The sequence below is a fragment of the Durio zibethinus genome, chromosome 12 (assembly GCF_047325235.1).
Source record: "Durio zibethinus cultivar Kanyao isolate XHJ-2024 chromosome 12, ASM4732523v1, whole genome shotgun sequence".
NCBI lineage: Eukaryota > Viridiplantae > Streptophyta > Magnoliopsida > Malvales > Malvaceae > Durio > Durio zibethinus.
Window position 1 is genome coordinate 25,228,546 of NC_143173.1, and position 20,659 is coordinate 25,249,204.

General features: G+C 34.4%; 3 protein-coding genes and 1 pseudogene across 8 annotated transcripts; 1 reads left to right on the top strand and 3 right to left on the bottom strand.

The window, feature by feature from the left end:
* Positions 1 to 56: 56 nt before the first annotated feature.
* Positions 57 to 5,913, bottom strand: LOC111297924 (uncharacterized). Of its 4 annotated transcripts, none has more exons than XM_022892527.2 (11): positions 5,266 to 5,913; positions 4,523 to 4,837; positions 4,326 to 4,434; positions 4,146 to 4,239; positions 3,456 to 3,543; positions 3,241 to 3,324; positions 2,577 to 2,673; positions 2,391 to 2,478; positions 2,118 to 2,223; positions 1,934 to 2,026; positions 57 to 967 (listed from the first exon to the last, which is right to left on the bottom strand). In XM_022892527.2, exons 1-11 carry the CDS (start codon positions 5,449 to 5,451, stop codon positions 569 to 571), a joined length of 1,659 nt encoding a protein of 552 aa, XP_022748262.2. In that variant the 5' UTR covers positions 5,452 to 5,913; the 3' UTR covers positions 57 to 568. The 4 variants fall into 4 exon arrangements, with proteins under 4 accessions (XP_022748262.2, XP_089597525.1, XP_022748261.2 ...); XM_089741399.1 differs by having other exon boundaries at positions 57 to 1,013; XM_022892526.2 differs by having other exon boundaries at positions 3,456 to 3,546; positions 5,266 to 5,904.
* Positions 5,869 to 7,490, top strand: LOC111297826 (fasciclin-like arabinogalactan protein 11 pseudogene; annotated as a pseudogene).
* A 488-nt stretch (positions 7,491 to 7,978) lies between these two features.
* LOC111297336 (dnaJ protein P58IPK homolog) lies at positions 7,979 to 12,193 on the bottom strand. Of its 3 annotated transcripts, XM_089741401.1 has the most exons (10): positions 11,873 to 12,157; positions 10,758 to 10,959; positions 10,574 to 10,628; positions 10,274 to 10,475; positions 10,026 to 10,186; positions 9,837 to 9,930; positions 9,433 to 9,645; positions 9,259 to 9,339; positions 8,554 to 8,772; positions 7,979 to 8,392 (listed from the first exon to the last, which is right to left on the bottom strand). In XM_089741401.1, the coding sequence occupies exons 3-10, from the start codon at positions 10,615 to 10,617 to the stop codon at positions 8,198 to 8,200; spliced, it is 1,209 nt and encodes a 402-aa protein (XP_089597527.1). In that variant the 5' UTR covers positions 10,618 to 10,628; positions 10,758 to 10,959; positions 11,873 to 12,157; the 3' UTR covers positions 7,979 to 8,197. The 3 variants fall into 3 exon arrangements, with proteins under 3 accessions (XP_089597527.1, XP_022747786.2, XP_089597526.1); XM_022892051.2 differs by lacking the exon at positions 10,574 to 10,628 and having other exon boundaries at positions 10,794 to 10,959; positions 11,873 to 12,193; XM_089741400.1 differs by lacking the exon at positions 10,574 to 10,628 and having other exon boundaries at positions 9,756 to 9,930; positions 10,794 to 10,959; positions 11,873 to 12,130.
* Positions 12,194 to 16,232: 4,039 nt separating this feature from the next.
* On the bottom strand, positions 16,233 to 19,419 carry LOC111296378 (zinc finger protein JACKDAW-like). The gene is made up of 4 exons (XM_022890658.2): positions 18,650 to 19,419; positions 18,127 to 18,523; positions 17,691 to 17,902; positions 16,233 to 17,528 (listed from the first exon to the last, which is right to left on the bottom strand). Exons 1-4 carry the CDS (start codon positions 18,777 to 18,779, stop codon positions 16,789 to 16,791), a joined length of 1,479 nt encoding a protein of 492 aa, XP_022746393.2. The 5' UTR covers positions 18,780 to 19,419; the 3' UTR covers positions 16,233 to 16,788.
* Between the last annotated feature and the right edge of the window lie 1,240 nt (positions 19,420 to 20,659).

Below are 20,659 nucleotides of genomic sequence, written 5' to 3' on the forward strand. Positions count from 1 at the left end.
GTAATAAGCTGTAATAATGCTTTAATTCCTGTGAGTTATTTTCACAACTCAATGAATAGAGAAAATGACAATACATTAACAAGTGGAAAGATCTTGAATCTCAATATCCCAATTTCAGGGCAACAGTCACCTAGACAAGAACTCATGAAGCAATGTGCATGAAGCTATCCGCATGTTCAACATCAATGTTTTGATGATCCAACATAAATCATATCGTAATGGTAATGATGCATCACCAATAATAAATAATCACTCAAATGCACCTCTAAGAAATACAAATCTTAAAGGAGCAACTTCATGTTATTCCTGTCAGTGTCATATATACTTACAATGGAGGTCCTTTCTTCCCCAGACCTCTTTGTGCTGTCAATGGCATTTTTGTCCTTGAATATACAATGGATTCAGTTGGTTAATCTCATTGCAATTCAACTATGTTCACACGGTTGTACTCTGAGAAGACCAACTGCATAAAGAGCGATGAATGGCCACACTAGCAAATTGAAATGCAACTCCATCAGAGACAAGAAATGAGCTTTGTTTTGCCTTGCATCTTTTGATGATGGTCTGGTCATTGTTTGTAGCTAGAACTGCCAATCTTGCCGGAAAGTAATGGCTTATCCTTGAAACTGTTACTCAACACAGTTTCACTGTTGCTTGATTGGCTTTCCGCGACACTGGGTCTCATCCAGATTTTTATGTGCCCCTCTCGACAAACAGTAAGTACGGATTCCTGGGTAAAAATCAAGCCCGAGAGCGGTTCAGTATGAACACGATGAGCAACCAGTGGTGAAATTTTTGGAACATCTCGAATGCTTGGTGCAGACTGCAGGGTACCCAATGGGCATACATTGTCCCAGTGGGAAGATTGGCTGCCGGTGCTGTAAGTGGGAGAGCCACCAGGAGGGCCTCGACGCAATGGCACTACGATTTCATCCATTTCCAGGTCCCACAATAACAACTGTGTGTCCTACACAGAAGAAGGCAGTAATGAGATGTGAAGGATATTGCAGGTGCTGCAAGGGAGTATAGCTATTTTAGTCAAGGGGAATAATGCAGATTATTAGAATAGTGTATGCATAAAAAGGTTCATCAAGTTTATTCTTAGAGCCTGAATTTCAGTTTGAATACATTAATGCTCAAGCCTAAAGTCAGATGCCCCCCTTCAACAGGAAAGAAGGAATTACTTGTTTGATTGCCAAACTTTTTCCTTTGGTGCATGTCTGTGGGTTGCATGCATTGAAGGCAGGGGGCAGGGGTTGCTTTTCTCTTTTTTTTCCTCCTTTTCCGCACATGTTAAAGGAACAGACAGACAAGGCAAAGGATGGCAATAACTAACTTTAAAACCATGTTCCTTGACCATAAAATGTTTTTGTATGACAGTGACATTCTGTAAAAATATAAGGCATCTGTTCATCAGAGAATGTTCTTGAAGTACTCCCTGATTCTTTGGCAATATGATTTGGCTTCATCATCATTCTTCAGTTTTCCCCATTTGTATGCTCCAAGTAAAAATGATATTCTTCATATTAGCTGTTTAAGATGCTATTTAAACAAGAACCAAAGCTAAGGAACCTACAATATATAGTAACCGATGCAGACCTATAGTTTCATATAGTTTAAAATCTAAATATTTCCTACAACCTACACTTCATCATTGTGCTACCATATCACCAGTAATCCATCCTGGAAACAGCCAACTAGGGTATAGGTAGAGAAAGGAAGCAACCCCTACCTCTAGAAATGTTGCTTCAACAACATAATCATAAGTGTGAGGCATGTCCAACTTGCTAAAGCTAGATATTTTGGAACTTAAGAGTTGACTCCATATAAACACAATCAGAAAACATGAACAGGAAAGAACCATGGAAAAACACGGCATCAAGATAGATGATAATAGGACAGTCATTATTTTGACCAAACTAACATCTATTACCTGACCAACAGAACCAAACCGGTACATCACAGTCTCCCCTGTGCCATCAGAATTAGGCGTTGACCAATATGAATCAAATGCCACTCCACTAACCTGCCAGCACCATTTAGAAGGAAATGAGTACAGAGCCATCATCATCCACAACAAATAAATAGAAGCCTTCATTAGAAGATAAGAATCTTACCCACGAGTTGTGCCCCTCACCCCATGCCACAACCTTCCGATCTTCCATACTCCAAACTTGAACCAAGTCATCTTCACCCCCGATCAGAACATATTTCCCATCCACACTGTTTAATGAATGTTGTCAATGACAAATTTTATTTTCCCCAAATGTAATAACTTAGATCTTATATAAAAAGAATGGAAAATAACAAATTGAAAGCAAAGTATACTCTAGATAAACAGCATGCATGAGTTTAAAAAGTTCAAATATATATATATATACATAGCACACCTCCAAGCACAACACAGAAGAGCACCATAATAACTTTTGCCACCACATACGAGCTGTTCTTTTGAATAATCAAAAACTCTCAGATAACCTGCACTCAGCAAATGAAAAAGAAAATGTTTTAAAGTTCAAACAAACTAGAAAAGAAAATGGCCACGAAATTCAAATGATGTGAATTTGACTTAATACCATCTCTTCCAACGGTTGCTATGTAGGCCCCATCAAAGGAGAAAGCGATGCTATTAATTGAACCTTGACAAACATGCCATCTTGCAATTGGGTTACTCTGCAAGTAAAAGTGGCAAGTCAACAAACAAACAATACGTTGGAAGATAGGAGAAAATGTATATGGCTTCCTCAATGATGTCAAACAACAGTCAGACTAATACCAATTACAGTGCGAAGGTGGGTCCTCTATCTTGACACATATCATGACTATCATGGCATTAACTTGTAATAAAATAAAAAAATACACATATACACCAGCGGGCAAGCAGAAGACTAAGTTCTTTTTCTTTTTTCATCCACATACCACATTGCTAGCTAAATGTGTTGAGTGAAGGTTTTGAGCATCAATGATTAACGTGTTTCTATTAGAACTACTTGCAGATCTTCAAAAAAAAGTACCATTGGCAAACTTAGGACTAATTGCAGCTCTCTAAGAAATTTGGGTGTCAATTCCCATTTTCACAGTCTAGATCACGCACACCTCAGCTACACATGCATCATCTATATTTAAACAGAATGTTGTCTGGCTATAACTATGGTTCTAAGGTAAAGAATACCAATTTTCAGGAAGCATACATGAATAAGAAAGTCTAAAATAGTTTCTAAAATAAAAACTGATCAGTACCTTACTGTAACGTGCATGCGCAACCGAAAATTGAGTTTGGTCTTTGATAACAGAGAATGAAGAATCACCAGAACCATCCTTGTTCTAGAAGACAAAAAAAGAAAAAGAAGAAAAGAAAAAAACTCAAAAAAACAACTTACTGCATACAACATCATGAAATTTGTAAGTTGTACCCCCAGAAGTGAAAAAAGCCTTCTTAATTATTGGAAACTTGCCTTTTCATACACGTACATATTTCCATCAGCATGAGCAACCACAAAAGCACCATCACCTCCAGGAACCCATGCAATACTAGTACAGCGACTGCTGGAAACAACAGGCATTAATCAGACAGGCGTAGAGACAACACAATAAAAAAAATCAACTCAAGATAAACACCAATTAGTCACAAAAAAATTGGTAGTCCACTTTTACTATCCTGAGGGGAAGCCCAAGAGGAAAGCAAAATTTTAGAATTGGAAGACCAACTACAAGTCGAATATTGCTAAAAAGATTAACGAACAACTCAATGAGAGATCAACTTAATGAGAGGGCAACTCAGTTGCTGACTTTATGGAAAGTTAAAATTATGGGTGACTGAAACGGCAATATTGCCCGGTAAAACAACAAAAATATATTCGAAAAAAAACATTTTCATAATAATTAAATCAAAGCAACCTGCATATGCAAGATGTCATAGAAAATTATCCTGCTACAAAGCCTTTGTAATTATAATCTATCTTTATGCCATCCTAGAACCAGAACATATAAATCTACAAGAATCAACATGCAAGAAGACCTAAACAGAACATCTTAAACTTGGAAATTAAAAAAAAAAAGAAAAAACGATGGCAAAGAAAAGTTGAAAAAGTCTAACTTCTGAAAAATCAGAAAATGTATGTAGGATTTAGTAATCTAAATCTTGCCTGTTATTCACAGAACAGTCTTTATTGTAATGCTGTGCCCCAACAAGCTTCTTTCCCACATCCTGTAACTGCTGTCTCATCGACACCGAGAAAACTGCAATAATACAACAGAACCGATAAATTTGCAGAGTTTAAACCTTGGAATTAAAATCGAAAATTAAAAAAGGTAAAAAGGATTACCATCCCCAGAATTCAACCCAATAAGCAAATCATGCCCGTCCTTGGCATCCTGATCAAACGCATGGCAGACAGGGTTTGAATTACTGAAATGGATAGACTTTATAGGATCCTACATTGAACACCAAGATTCTTAAAAACAGCACCATGGAAAACCCTTCCCATTCATCAGAAACCGTAACAACAAAATTCTAAATTACCTTATCCTGAGAATTCAAATCACTTATAAAAATAGCATCACCAACATTGAAGATTAAATAAGTTCCTTTCCCATCAAAATTTGTATTAGTCATTGAATTACTTGAACTCAAAGCACTCAATGACCCAATCCTACTAATACCACTAACACTTTTAGTCCCACCATTCCCACCAGCAAAACCAAGCGCACGGCTCCCATTCCCAGAACCTAGCCATCTCGCTGCCGCTGATCTAACACCACTGCTAGCACTGAAACTGGAGGATGCAGATGTTGGAGTTGAAGGAGCCGGCTTCTCCTTCAGATGCGCTAGGGTAACCTGACAATCAAACTTAATCAAATATAATCCTTATGCAACATAAGTATAACACGAAAAATATTAAAATTTGACTTTAGAAGCATGGGCAGTGATTTAAATTCCAATCTTTTAACCAACAATGCTCTTAAACATTGAAAATACAAAAAACCTAATAAATACTGTTCATTCAATGCTTCCAACAAATGGGTATTTGTTAAAAACCCGATTTTCCAAAGAAATTGGAATGCCTTCATTGTCTAATTATAAAATTTATGCATCAAAAACACCAAAAAAGAAATCCCATACTACAAAAAAGGCAAATTTAGAGTGATATCAAAAGATGGGTCTTGATCAAAACCCCAAAAGAATAACCAAAAAATAATTTCTTTTCAATTATTTAAGAAAATGGACACTCAAAAATATTTTTAAAAAAATAGAAATGAAGTTACCTGAGTAACAGTTTTGCCATGAGCATAGTGAAGAAGGCCAGAAGGGTGAGTCTTTTCATAGTGAAGCTTATATCGACCTTCTGGGGTTTTAAAATAAGTCTTCAAACCCGGCGATTGAGCGTTTGCCGATGAAGATGATGTCGGAATCATACCGTTGGCTGTGTTGATCATGGTATCTCTTATCATACACCCGATAACATCTGATCATGACACTACGATTTCTTTTTTTTTTTCTTCTTCCTTTTCTTATCAATTTTGAAATTTTCTTATTTCCTAAGACAAAAACAATAAAACCCAAAAACAAACAAAAAAAAAGATTTTCGTTTTTCCTTTTATGTTCTTCAATGGGCACAGGGATCAAAGAAAAGAGGTGAGAGAAAGGGTATGGATTGGTTACAGCTTATGAGAAGTTTCTCAGTTTTTAATGGTCCGTCTGTAACCTGGGCTTTGTATATATGCTTTTATAAGATGTAGTTGAGAGATTTGACTTTTGGGAAGAGTTTGGAAAAAGTCAACGGATTTGTCGGCGGAGATGAGGTGGAGAATTGAAGACAGTGTATTTCTGGCTTTGAAATTATAAACTGAGAAAGGGGAGGGAGACTGATGCAAGGCAAATGCCAGAGCTTTTCTGTTTTGTTTGATTTGCCCAGAGTTAACATGCAAGAAATTTCTTTTGATGAATTGGGCTCAGGTAACCAGGTTGAAAGGCCCAGTCTGATTTCTTGGTTTGGACTCTGAGCCTATAAATAAGATGGCTAGAATACTCCAACAGACTCATTTGTGAAGCCCAATCGTTTGATCCATTGGGCTCGCAAAAGGCCAAGCCATTCTGAAGCTGGAGGCCTTAAATATGTTGGAATGTTGGAAATCATACCCGATACTGGAGAAAGAAGGGGAAAATAAAAACAAAACAACATTGTTTTCCTCGACTTTTTGTGTTCTTGCATGTATGCCTGTATTCTTCTTAAGCAACAACCTGCGAAATTCTAACCAATAATGTAAATTTTGTCTTAGATAAGAGTGAAATTTCGGTCCATTTAGGCAATCAAAACCTTCAGGCCCACCAGACCACTAATCCTTTTCAGCTTTTATTGAAAACTTTTTAATATATAAGAACTGTATTCTATGTATAAAAAAAAGATAGTAGATATTGAAATTAAAATTTTAGATTTATTAAATATTATTTTTTAAAATGATTGTAAGATTCAATTAAAAATAAGCTTTGAGCTTAATTTTTATTGACAACTTAAATAAAGGAAAAGATGTCCATAGAACCAGCAGAAACACCACGGTTTTGCTCATTGAGTCCTACATTCACAGCTCAAATTAGATTCCAATAATCCCATGTTCTTCCTTCTTCCAGTCTTGTAAAGCAACTGTTCTTTCCCTTTCTTTTCCTGGAATTCTTCTTCCTTTGCACCAAAACTTTTGCTTAAATAGCCTCCGCTCCTCCGTTACGCCGTATAATATCACTTCAATCCTTGAAAAGGGTGGCCAATTCACCCCTTTCATTAGGCTGCTGAAAGCCACCCAGGTAATTGATAAACGAAACAACCAAGCACCCCTGATCCGAATGATGGGTTGACAATATTTGCTCCAACTGACAATGCATTCAGTGGCCCTCAAGCCTGGAACACTAAGCTTGCTTTCTGATCAAGAAAAACTCTAGCTGTTTTAATTCCATATCCTCCCTTGATATCTGTGTCACAGTTCCAAACTGTCGGCAATCCTTTGCGTACACAAGCAGGTGATATTAGGAGTGGTAAGTTCCCGCTAAATGTGACTGCTTTCAGGGAATCATGTGAAACGACTGGTGTCGTCAATGCAACAGTGGCTAACTCTGTATTCTTTGATTGCCGGATTGCTGTTTATCAAGTGATCAGTTGCTCCTCCCATTGCAAATTTTTGGACCAGCACCCGCTACTGCACCGGCTAAGCCAGAGAAGAATGTTCCAGTTTCAACCCCTAAGGCATATAAGGGTGATGCTGATACTGACTCATCTGGTGCAATCAGCCTGAAACTCCATCCCATGGCAATGGTTTCTTCCGGATTTGCATTTTTCAGGGCAACTTTTTGGAGCCTTTGAGTTTTCATATTGGCATGGGATATGTTGCTGTATCATTTATTTGATTAAATCTTGATTCTTTGTATATTCTCTCATTCTCTTTTATACAAAAGAACTGGATGCATTTCGATCCTGGAAACAAAAAACTTGAACTAAAATTTAAGACGCTGCTTGAAATTTGCAAAATTTATATGCAATGAAAAGCTTTGTTCAAGCACATTTAAGGTGTTAATATAGTTCTAAGCAGCAATGCAGTGTAAATGAAACCTGAAGTCTGCAGAATGAGAACTAAATTAGAAAATATTCCAGCTCGTTGCAGCCTCAGTCTTACAACGATTGGAATGTAGCCAATTGGTTGACTTGTCCTACCCTATCCATAGAAGTTATGGTTCTTCAATACACTAGCCACTAGGAAACAGGGTAATGGCCTCTGCTACTCAAAAGAAGGGCTCAACAACAAAGCAGATCATATTACTAAAAGTCAGATGGGATCCTGAAACAACTAATTAAACTAATTAAACAAAGAAATCAGCCTATCATTTAATACGTAACATACATTAATTTCATTCGGAGATTTGGTGGGAAAGATATAAACTTTATTGAGAAATAAGGTTCCAAAGTGAACCCATAAAGAAAGACTCAACATATAACTAAATTGAAGCTCTTCAATTTCCTATGATCAAGTTTGATACAAATTTTAAAATGAATTAAATGGAGCAAAACTTTGTGAACGGGATACATTGTTAATGTAAGAAGCCACTTCTAGTGGTGTAAGTTACATACTGCCAAAAGATGTCAGGCCTAGTCATATTGGTGTTGGGGGTCAAGATTGAAAAATGCAATCTTATAACCATTTTGTGAAGGTATCAAAAGTTAAAACCAAATCCACCACCATCTGGAAACCCTCCTCCAAAGCCTCCTGGAAACCCTCCATCAAATGTAAATGTGAAATGCTGTCCCCCACCACCACCAAATGGATTGAAACCACCACCTCCCATACCCATGTCTTCAATATCTTCTCCTCTGTCATATCTTGATCTCTTTTCCTCATCCCCAAGAACCTGTACGTGAAAGGCAACATGTTATTAGCATTTCGTTCATTTTATCTGGAATAAATGGCATTGATTAAAAAGTATTAATGATCCCAAGGTTTTATCAGCAAAAAGTTGAAGTTGAAACATTATACCAACGATAAAGAAAGTTAAATATTAATGAATCAGACCTCATATGCTGCAGCAATATCTCGGAATTGTGCCTCAGCTTCTTCTCTATTATCAACATTCTTATCAGGGTGCCATTGCAAAGCAAGCTTCTTGTATGCACGTTTTATTTCAGCAACTGAAGCAGTCTTTGAAACTCCCAAGATTTTGTACCAGTCTTTGCGTTTGCTCACCTTCAAAGCTTTCTCAGCCCTCATAAGTGCTTCATGGATATTCATATCCTGCAAAGCAAGCAATTTTTAGCTCTCTTGAAGCCAGAGATACATATAAGTTAGGACAATAACCAAAATATAATTCTTAAGTTGATCTAAAATTTTATTGACAATAAGAAGACAGCAATGAAGGTTTAACATTAGGATTTCTACGATGTTACTGTATTATATTGTTATCTTATTCTCACTTAGCAATAATGCTAACAGAATAAAAATCCATGAAAGCAAACCCTGTATCTTAAATAGAATTCAAAAACTCTTCAAAATGCACAAATCAAAAGAACTACAAAAACACAGCCTTAAATCTACAGAATTATTATCCCTTATCCAGAAAAGCTTTTCTTTTTAGGTATAGAAACAAATGCATATAAGATGTCTCATACATAAGATATTACTGGTCTAATATCATTACCATATGAGAAGCCTAAAACTATAATCTGGGAGTATAAATTTTAACAAAGACAATTATTATCCAAATTTAATATTATGGCTAACCTGAGGTGATTTTTGAGCTGCTGATTTCAGATCTTCCACAGCACCTTCCCAGTCCTCTGCTAAAAGTTTAGCCTCACCCCTCTGAAACATACAGTTAAAGAATGAGAGTTATGGCATAATGTTCGACCAACTGTAATAAAAAGTTGGACAAAGTGAACTGAATATTCAGCAGACCTGTACTAAAGCTTCAAGAAGTTCCCCATCAATGTTAAGGGCCTCAGAGCAACTACTTAAAGCATCCTTCCCTCTGCCAAGCTTAACCAAGACCTTACACAATCCAAGGTGAAGATGCACATTATGAGCAAGATGATTGGGGTCCAATGCAAGCGCTCCTTTGTAGTCCTCAACTGCAAGGCGCAACTTACCCTTGCTTACATTATCTTCCGCCTACACAAGTCATGAGTTCAAGTATCTAAACAAAATTAAGATACATAGTGGATGACATGACCATCTTTAAGTTAAAAAATAAAATATAAATAGGGCCAGTACCAAACTACCATGTATCTAAACCCCACACTGATCTCAGACAGGACAAAAAAGGGAGAGGGAGATTTCAAAAAGATGTTTAGTGGGCCTACACTTTTAGTCTTCTTCAGTAAATTTTTCAATCCAAAATATGCTTTCTTCAGTTCACTGTGCTCTGGATCAAGGCGGAGACCTTTCTGGTAATGCCTGAAAAGATCACATATCATATCTATTAAATCCCAATTCCTTATGTAACCCAACAGCATCATAATACTCTTTTCCAAGAAAAAATTTAAACAAACCTTTGAGCAACATCATGATCTGCTAAATAGTAGTATGCACGACCACGAAGGAGTAAGGCCTCAAGATTGTTCTCATCTTCCTTGAGAATAAACCCAGTCTCTGATATAGCACTAGAATAGTCTTTAGCTGCTAACAGCAACTTCATTTTGAGGAGCTTAGCCTGCAAGTAATGAAGCGTGTTAGAGTTTATAAAGATTGCTATAACTCAAGGAAAAATTAAAGAACAGAAATTTATAGTAGGTGCTACCTTAGAGCATGCTGGAGAAAAAACTAGTACAACTTTGTCCACGTATTCCAAAGCTTTTGTATAGTCTTCAGAGTCAAAGAGATTGAAAGCTATTTCCAAAGCACTTTGAGCGTGATGCAATTGAGACAGTTCCTTTTCAGCGGCTGAATTTCCAGGTTTTAGTTCCAGAAACTTTTTGTAGCTTTTCTCAGATTCCTCATATCTACATCATTGAAAAAGTGCCTGTCATATAATTTTCCAATCAGAAGACGAAGAATGGTAGGAGAGAGAGTAAGAGAGAAAATACCAGAAACATTTTACCTCCAAGGTGCAAAGGAACCATAAAACTTCACAAAAACATTCATACCACATTTTTCTAGGAAGTATAGGAAAATGTCATCAAAGACTTTAGAATATCTCAATAAAACCATATTTCATTATAATTTCTTCATATTTGAATGAAACATGAAAAAGGAAAAAAAAGATGTTCTGAGTGATAGAATACAAGTATATATCCTAACTTCCTAAGTTTCAACAGTACCGGCATAGCTGACGCAGAATGGATGCACGGCGAGAATATGCTTCTGAAAGTGCTGGATCTGCCTCAATAGCAGCATTAAGATCATTGAGTGCTTCACTGTAGCGCTTCACTTTTATACTCTGTGAAACTCTCTCAAATAACTCAGCGGCATTTCCCGGCTTTCCATCTGCACATCCAAGTGGAAATTTTAAGAACAAAGAAACAGGGAAGGTAATCATTTACTAACAGTTACAATCAAACCAAAAAACTCCATGAATATCAATTCTAATATTAAAACAAGATGCACCAGCTATTCAGCTGCTGGGACTTAAAAAGTCAGTCAAAAATCAAACAAAAGATACACTTCTGCAAAGAAGTTAAGCAGCTATGCAGTCATCACTTTCATGCTTGCACGACCTTTTCAATTCATTTTGTTAACTAGAGTACATTTTAAAAGTATGAAAAAAGGAAAATTGTTTTTCAAGCTGAACCATCCAATACACAATTCTACTCCACCAATGTCCACCAGAGAAGGGTAATGACCAAAAACGATGATAAACCATAAAAAATGAGGAAATTATTCGTCCTTACCTAATTAGGATCCTAAATTGATAATCTTTTTACAGGAAAATATATAAAATTCAAAACCTTTTTCCATATTTAAAAAAAAAAAGGTCTTGTTCTTACATTCGTACACAAGATGGATAAATAAAGATGGCAATGCAGAAGCAATTACAAAAGCATAAAATGAGTAATTGACTTTCAAAGGCATTCTTTGCAGAAAACAACAGTCCAAGGAAAAACCAAAAAAGAGTTTCTTTGATCATAGATAAATCATAACCAACACCTACAGAAACAATTAATATAAAAATTTTAATCAATTTTCTCTTTCCCTCCAAGACTTTAACTTTCTCACAATCTCTAATCCAAAACCTTCCTTTAATCTTACTCAAACAAAACCCAGATATATACAACCCAAATTTACAGATAAAAGCAACTAATTTTATCAAACAAATCCCCAGATCGAACCATCAAACTGCACCAACTTAATGGGAATCCTCCAAAAACACAAAAGAGTAAAAGTAAAAAGGCTGACTGACCCAAAGCAGAAACGAGAGGCTGAAGAAACAGAATCTGACAAAACAATACAAAATGGAGTATAAAAAATGTGTAGACCAATCCTCTCCAAGCCATTGAATTGAAGGCCCAACTCAAACTCAAACTCTTCAACATTTTTCTTCCTCTCTTTCAACAAATCTATGGAATTACATAGGAGTTTTTTTGTATATTTTTAGGATGTCTGTTTGATGATTTTGATTTGGGATTTGGAAAACTCCAAATATTTGTCAGGAAAAAGAAAAAAAAATTGGGTTTTGAGTTTGGACGTTTCTTCGAGTCGTTTACATTTCGAACAAGTGTTCAATGAACCGAGGATTTGCATGTCATTCCACGTTGCTTCAGCCAATGGATGGAATACACGTGGATTAGAGCGGTCCAAACCTGTGGAATTTCAAACCAGTAGGTGATTGACAAGTCATAGAGTGAGTTTTCTCTGGCCCGACCAGACGCTTTCCTCAACCTCCTCAGCCCAACTCTTCCTTCGATCGGGCCATGAGGAAACAGTTTCCCACCATAAAACAAGAAATAGCCCAAAAATGCTGTGGGATATCGATATTAATTTTGATAAAATTAAAAATAATAATGATAGTGAAATTAATTATTGTAATAATGAAATTGGATATTATAATTATGAAATTAAAATCAGTAATTCTAATATATATTTGGATAACAAAACAACGGTGATAGTAAGAATAAAAAATTATCATTAAAAACTTTACTTTAAAAGTTTATTGATAAATTATTTATATATTTTTTAATATTATTTATAATATTAAAAATCTTAAAATTTTAATTCAATCAAACAGAAATACATATTATTTATTATATAACAATAAAATTTATTTATCATATAATAACAATTTTTATTTATATTAAATTAATAAAGTTGTTTTAAATTTTATAAATAAAAAATAAAAAAGGTCAAATGGCATGAAAGTCCCGGCAAAAAACAAACAAAAAACAAAATAATGAGCAAAATAAGAATAAAAGCTATGGTGAATATGAGAAACTTTCAAATGGAGCTCCAACCTCTATTAGATAAGTGGATGCCATTGACTCTTGTTGGTGGAACAACCCCTATACAAGTGAAAAGCACGATACAAGAAATATGAAATGGTGAAAAGCTTGAGGGTGGTCCAAAATCATTAAAATCTCAATTAGGTTATTTAATTTGGTCCTCTTTATATATATATAAACCCTAATGAATTAAAACTAGATTTTCATAGCTGGGTTAATTTGATGGGCAAAATGACCTATGAACTCAAAACCCCAAGGGCTATCTTCTACATATAGATTAGAATTTATTGACACTTCAAGTTTACACAAGGTTGTTAATATGTAATTTTGCTTTTATTACTTTTTAAAATTTTTTATAAAACTAATATATTAATGATTTTTTAAAAGACATAATCTAATAACTCATATTTGAAAATTATTTGGAAACAAATTTATAATTATACTACAACTTTTATCCTAAGCTAAAAACTTGTTTGAAGATTGTGTTGTGTGACATTTGCAAAAGGTGATGGAATGGAAGTGTTATATTTTGGAATTCCAAATATTAATCAATACGTCAACAAGCATAAGTGGTAAGGGGTGAGGTCTTGGTGCGTAGTATTTAGATTCGAATCTTTTCACAATTTTTAATGAGTAGATGATCTATAAGTAGAGATGGCATCGGGTTCGGGGCGGGTTTTGCTCACCTCGAACCCGACCTGATTTTATGCTTATTAAATTCGATCCCGACTCGATGTGAATTTTTTAAATACCCGAATTCGATCTGATCCGATACTATGTAAATTGTATCCGATCTGATCCGAAATTAATAAAATATTATTTTTAAAATATAAAATATTATTTTTTAAATATAAATATTTAAAAATATCATTATATAAATATATAATTAATTAATTAATTAAAAAATAATTTTTTAATAATGTCGGGTCGGGTAGGGTCGGGTCGGGTTTCAGCCATACCAGACCCTGACCCGACCCCGATTGTTACCTAATTTACCCGATCCGACTCGAAACCCGAAATTCAAAAAAAAAAAACCTGACCCTATTAGATCGGATCGGGTCGAAATCCGTCGGAGACGGGCTTGATTGCCGTCCCTATCTATAAGTTCAAAAAATTCGTAAATAAATGTTTAATAAATTTATAAATTTCTATTAAATTAATGATTTATCCATAAATTAAAGTTTAATGAATTCGTGAATTTCAATTAAGTTAAGGATTTATTCTGACTTTAAATATGAAATAACCACCATTATTCTTAAATTTTTTTCATAAAAAATATTAATTAATACTAAAATACTAGAACAAGTTCAAAACTTGAAAGATATAGGGTGACCCAAGTCTCAAAAAGCTAAAGCTGGTGGTGACTAGGGCTGTAAACGAGCCGAGCCGAGCCGAGTAGTGAGAGGCTCGAGCTCGAGCTCGACTCACAACTCGGGGCTCGATACTCGACTCGAGCTCGATCGAGTTTTATTTTTCAAGCTCGAGCTCGATTCGTGATCGAATTCGAGTTACTCGAGCTCGCTCGATTAAGCTCGATTAATATGTAAAAATAAGCTCGATTCGTATACTCGACAAAAATTCGATTATTCATGCTCGAACTCGAACTCGAACTCGGACTCGAAATATTTTATTAATTAAAATAATAAAAATATATTTAAATATAAAAGCTCGATTAGGCTCGCGAGCTACTCGAGTCAGATATAATAATACTCGAATTCGGCTCGATCGATAAATCGAGCTACTCGAGCTCGAGCTCGACTCGACAATAATCGAACCGAATTCGAGTTTTTTTCGAATCGAACCCGAGTAGCTTGCGAGTACTAATGTATCATTTACACCCCTAGTGGTGACAAGTACCAATAAAAGGGTCAAAATCACTATATAATAACATTCACTTTCTTTATACAAAAAAAACCCAAATTTAATAATTTGGATATCTCTTTCGTTTTGTGCATTTGGTTCTATGAAGCAGGAAGCATTTCCATTTCAAAAAAAAAAAAATTTGTTTAATTTTTTTTAAGGGCATTAAAAGTTAGGGGCAAGACTACAGTGCCCTATCCAAGGTTATATTTGCCTATGTCCTCTTCTATGATGGTTCATCAGCAGAAAACAAAGCAGAGGGAAAGAGAGAGGAGCTAAGAAAAATGGGAAAAAAAAATTTAATTATTATATATGTGAACTAAAATTACTATATGTGACTAGAAAATAAACTTATATTATAATTATAAAATTGCTATATGTTATGTATCAATCCCATATCATTGTTAATCAATAAAAACTGTTTGAAAATTTTAATTAATTTTAACAATTGAAATTTGTTGTTACCAAATTAATTAGATTATATATTTCAAAATCATCACATTGATGTAGATACTGATATATAAGATATTGCACATGAATGTTTGATTTAATATATGTATCTTTATTTGAAGAGTCGATTTCAAAGTTTTTTATTTTTATTAAAAAAAATTATAGAAGCATCGTAACATTATTTACATATCATATATATTTGGAGAATAAAATTTTAAATATATTATATTTATACACGAATATATGCTTTTAAGTTCGTCGACGAGATAATTAGATTTTTAAAAAACTTAATTAAAGATACCTCAGTCGTATTATAAAAATTAAAACAATAATCATTGAAGAAAATAAATCTATAAATGTAACTGATCATTTGGGATTTTTTTTTTTTTTTTCCAAATTCTATCAATTAAGGACAGATCCAGACGGCTATCCTTGATTTCTAACACCTCCAAAGCCGTCATCCTTTCCTTGGCCCCATAATTTGACTAGATTTCTCATTAGACTAAGGTCTACCTTGCAACCCCTACGTTCTTCCTACTTAAAATTTTTTTTATTTAGTGGAATTTTGTGAGTTTTATCTTGTATATTTTTTAATCAATCCAAATAAATTTATCAATAATTAATTAAGTTTATAAAAAATTATTTTTTTCATAATTTTTTATTTAAACCTAAACAATAAAAAGATCGTACTTAATTTGATCTGTCACTGCCTACCTTCCTTCATTTCACTTGTGATTACAAGCCAAATAAAGTGAACAAAACAAAAACAAAAACTCCTATGCTAAACAAATAGACAAACATATATCAATATGTGAAAAATAAAACAAATTAGAGACGTGTAAAGGCTACTAATTTGTAAGTCTTCCCTAATAACTAACATTTAAATATAAAAATAAAAAAACAAAATTAATGGTGCAAAGTAAGCTTTTAAATAGACATGGTAATTTATTTGTTTATTTTATATTAAATACATTTAAAATATAAAAAATATTATTTCAAAATTTGAATCACATGATAAATATAAAATATTTTTTAATTTTTATTAAAATTATATATAATTTTTGTCAAATAAAGTTCAAAACCAAGAACAAGTTGCAAATGAACCGACGAATGGAGTACAAATTAATCTCCCCCGGTCTCTCTCCTAATCCCTACCAACCAACGCGTTGACGACTTAGCCGCTTTACTTTTAACAGTCAACCAAATACTTTAGTTTACTTTAGCTTTGAAAAAACGATAAGAGAGCTGAGACGCTAAACAAAACAACAAGAACAACAACAAAGAGTACATGCAAGACCTGGAGTTGGTCCATTGTTTAGACTTTCAAACGTGGAAGTGGGACCACCTCGGCAGTATCACTGATCATTCACAAGATGAGTTTCTGTGCTTTTTCTGGGGGTTTGATTTTGCTTTGCCTTGTACACCGAGACTCCAACTCTCGATCCCACATTTTTCAGCTTTTCTAAAACTATATTGCAGTTATATTGTATAAGACCACGATCGTATATTGTTGCTGCACTTTTTTTTATATACGAGCTATAATGGTATTTGGAAAGGTAGGTAGCTAAGCTCAGTGGTTGCTGGCGAATTGACTCAGGCCCATGGTTGAGCCAATTGATGCAAATTTGGCTAGTTCTTGGCGTAAAAATGGACGAGAGGATTGATCATTGCTCATCCCAAGGAAGTCTCTAGTCAGGCTTTGATCAATGGAATTTGGACCGGGGTGCATCTTTAATTGACTTGGGTCACCTTGTTTTGCTCCTGTTTGCAACATGAGCTGATCAAGGTTGTTGCTTGTTGCACTGGTCAATGAATTCAAATTGGAACTTCTGAGACCTGCATCAGCACTCGTTGATACACTACTTGATGCCATGAAATTCTCTTGTTGCTTCACATTTGGATAAACCTGGTGCAGCTGATCATTTCCATTCTGTGTTGAACTCGAACTAGCTGTATGAGAAAAAGATGGGCTCATTACACCGAAACTGCTTCCAAAGAACGCTGGATTGCTTCTTGTTGAACCCATCTGGGCTGCTTTTTGTAAGAGTGCAGTCGCGGACATGGGTGCAGCCGGCTTGGATTGCTTGTTTTGAGTATCAGGATAGAGAGACGGCAACCTTTCCATCAAATTGCCTTTTCTTTCATCTTCTTCTTTTAACACTTGTGGCAATGGCGATAAGGAGAGATTGGAATTTTTTGAAGTAACACCACTCTTGTCAAATCCAGGGAAGTGACCCTGGCTACCGAAATTGGTCAGTGAAGTTGAGCCAAAGAGATTGCCTGAAGCCAATCGAACCATCTTAGGCAAACCTGTCAAATTCAATAACACAAAAAGACTACAAAATTAGCTTAGTCACAATATATATATATATATACACCAATAAGATTAACCAGGCCTGACTTAATACCAAGAAACAATCTGGGATTCTGGAGGATTTTGTTGGTTTTTTTGAGGGAAAAATGATCAATTACCTGCTGCAGACATCCCATTGAAATCTTGTGCAAAACCCGAACCAAATTGAGGAATTCCGGCAACATCTTGAACTCCTGGGCCAGCAAATCCATGAGGCAGATTCACATTATCATTTCCGAAGTTTAGGTTTGTGGCTGCAACGGAAGTGAGTCTGGCACTCTCTTCAGCTAAGGCGTCACAAAAAGCTCTATGGGTGATAAAGCTGTCTTTTCTGTTTGAATTAAAAGAACTCCAATTGATCAAATAGAAAACCAACACCCCAAAATTAAGAAAGACGAACACTTATTACCTAATCTTAGGTTGCATTAAATTCGAAAACCCAAAGCCATGAAACCCTCAAATATGAGCATTCATTTCTTTATGCAACGTCGTAAAAAAAAAAAAAAAAAAAGAGAGAGAGAGGAGATTTCTGAAAACAAGAGAAAAACAAGAAACCTGGAGAATAGTGTCCCACAGTCACACTTGTACTCTCTGGTACCACAAGTTTTAGAGTGAGCTTTCCAGTCGGATTGAACAGCATATTTCTTTGAACATTTCTCACACTTCCACTTCTTCTCTCCATGTTTTCTGCTATAATGTTTCTTTATTCCAGTGAGGTCGCCAAGAGCCCTGGATGGATCATGGTGAACGCAGGTTTTCTCAGGGCAAATATAAACCTTCTTCCGAACTTCTGTGTTGGTTCTTTGCCTGAGTTTCCATGGAAGATTATGACCCCTGCGATGAAGCTGTAAGTTTTGGTCTCTTTGGAAACCTTTGTTGCATATTTCACATATGAATCTATTTGTAGCCATAAGAGTTTTGGGAGATAACGCAACAACTTCAGCATCTGGATCTGTCAAGACAAAGAAAAAGAATATCAATCAGGAGATGACTAAATATTAATTGTTCATCCCAAAAAAAAAAAAGAAACTATTAAAAGGGTATCAAATAAAAAGAAGAATTGGTTAAGAAAGCTTACCAGGAGTTCCTGGAAGACTTCTCCTCTTCTTAACAGGATTCGGATTAGATTTAGGGTTAGGGTTTTCATTATTTTGATCTTGAACAAACCCTCCTCTTGAATCAGGCACAGAAAACCCATCACCAGACATAATTTTTTCTTTTTTTGGTTTTGAAAATTAGTTGGAAGAAAACAACTAGCTTTCAAAAGGCTAAAAAAGGGTACAAAACAAAAGAAAAAAAAAGGATTTTTCCAAACACAAGCAGATAGATCTTTGGTATATTCAAATAGTGAATCTCTTTCTCTCCCTCTCTCTCTGATTCTACCAAAGAGACTAGAAAAGCACAACTCAAGCTTAAATCTAAAACACTCTCCCCACAAATATATACTATCTACTAAACTTTAAAACAAAAAAAACAAAACAAAAGAAAACAAAACCCTTTAAAACTCTTCTTACAGAGATCTGGTTTTTAAATTGTTTGATTTCAAAAGAAAACACCAAAAACCACGATGACTAAAGAGAATATATCTCTCTATCTCATTTTCTAAGTTCTAACCCTCCGTCTCTCTCTCTTTCTTATAGTCTTTGTCTTATATCTTCAAAGTCGGTCAGCCATTGATTTATAGATGGGCCATACCTATATCATTCTCTTTCATACACAAAACGCACGATTATGGAAGTTTGCGTTTGTGTGTCCAAGACAGCAAGCTTGCCGCTATTGAGTAACCAGTTGAAAATGTATCGGTTTTTGTGTCTTTTGCAGTAGTTGTAGTAGTAGCTTTTTGAGCTCAAACTACATAGTATAATAATATCTTAATATTTTAATAGTATTAGCAGCGGAGAAAGATTTAAATGAAAATTTTAGATAAAGTTGTAAAAAATTTTATTAAAAATAATTAAATATAAAGTAAAATTAAAAATTAAAATAGATAGATTAAAAGCTTTTGTTATATAAATTAAATGTGTAAAATTTTAAAAATTTTGATATATTTTTTAAATAAATATTTTTAATAAAATTTTTGATAAAATTTTTATTATTAAGTAAATATCTATCACAAATTTTTCTTTAAAAATTTTATCTAAAATTTGTACTTGGCAATAGTAGCAAGAAAAAAATATTGAATAATAAAATTTGTGTGTGTTTTTTTTTTCTTAGTGAGTTGAGTAATAGAAAAGAGGGACTTGGGGTTAAAAAGTGTGCGGCCTTTACGCCATTTTATCAGGTATGAAATGATTAAACCATAATTAAAAGTGAGACCAAACTTAGGAAGAAGTAGAAAGGGAACAAGAAGAGATAAAGAGAGAGCATAAAGCAAAATGCGTTAGAGCTGCTGAGCTGATGGCCTGAGAGAGAGAGAGAGAGAGAGAGTGAGAGTTGGGGTTCCCGAGATAGAGAGGGGGGTGATAGGACGGTCCGTGATACCTGTCTTGGAAGAGGGACCCAGATTTGGACTGTGATTCTTCTGATGCTGCTGGGCCCTTTCCTCCTTCGTCCCAAAAAGAATTGAGTGCACATGTTGCCAGTGATACGTACTTTTCTCTGTTTTAGTCACTGATGTTGATGATGATACTCTCCTCTTTATATAATAAAGATCTACTGTAGTACTAGTAGTATATAAATACATATATATTTCTTAATTACCAATAATACCAATAAATGATTGATCGGATTCGTAAGAATTTTTTTTTTATGTAAAAATTTTGAATTTTAATTTAATAGATAGTGGTTTGTTAAAATCATTTTAAATATATGATTTTCAATCAATTATTTTAAATTATTAAATATAATACATTTTATATTAAATTGATAGATTAAATAATTTATTTATTCTTGAAATTTTTACACCGATATGTATATATATATATTTATTTATTTCTTAATTTTTACTGCAATCTGATTTTTTTTTCTTGTCAAAATTTGAAACTAACAGTAGCATTTTTTTTAATATTGTTACTTAAGATTGAGTGGTGTTAGACAAGGATAAATGTTAGATATGAATATATTTGATTATTTATAAAATATTTTCTCA

Excerpts from the sequence above, each read along its gene's own strand:
- LOC111297924 (XM_022892526.2), bottom strand. The coding sequence starts at position 5,451 with ATGATAAGAGATACCATGATCAACACAGCCAACGGTATGATTCCGACA. Across the intron at positions 4,435-4,522 it reads ATTTGAATTCTCAGGATAAG|GATCCTATAAAGTCTATCCA; the intron begins GTAATTTAGAAT and ends TGTTCAATGTAG. Across the intron at positions 2,479-2,576 it reads AGCAACCGTTGGAAGAGATG|GTTATCTGAGAGTTTTTGAT; the intron begins GTATTAAGTCAA and ends TGCTGAGTGCAG.
- LOC111297336 (XM_089741400.1), bottom strand. The coding sequence starts at position 12,005 with ATGTTGAAGAGTTTGAGTTTGAGTTGGGCCTTCAATTCAATGGCTTGG. Across the intron at positions 10,960-11,872 it reads GCCTCTCGTTTCTGCTTTGG|ATGGAAAGCCGGGAAATGCC; the intron begins GTCAGTCAGCCT and ends TTGGATGTGCAG. Across the intron at positions 8,393-8,553 it reads ATATTGCTGCAGCATATGAG|GTTCTTGGGGATGAGGAAAA; the intron begins GTCTGATTCATT and ends TTTCACGTACAG.
- LOC111296378 (XM_022890658.2), bottom strand. The coding sequence starts at position 18,779 with ATGTCTGGTGATGGGTTTTCTGTGCCTGATTCAAGAGGAGGGTTTGTT. Across the intron at positions 18,524-18,649 it reads AAGTCTTCCAGGAACTCCTG|ATCCAGATGCTGAAGTTGTT; the intron begins GTAAGCTTTCTT and ends TTGTCTTGACAG. Across the intron at positions 17,529-17,690 it reads CAATGGGATGTCTGCAGCAG|GTTTGCCTAAGATGGTTCGA; the intron begins GTAATTGATCAT and ends TGAATTTGACAG.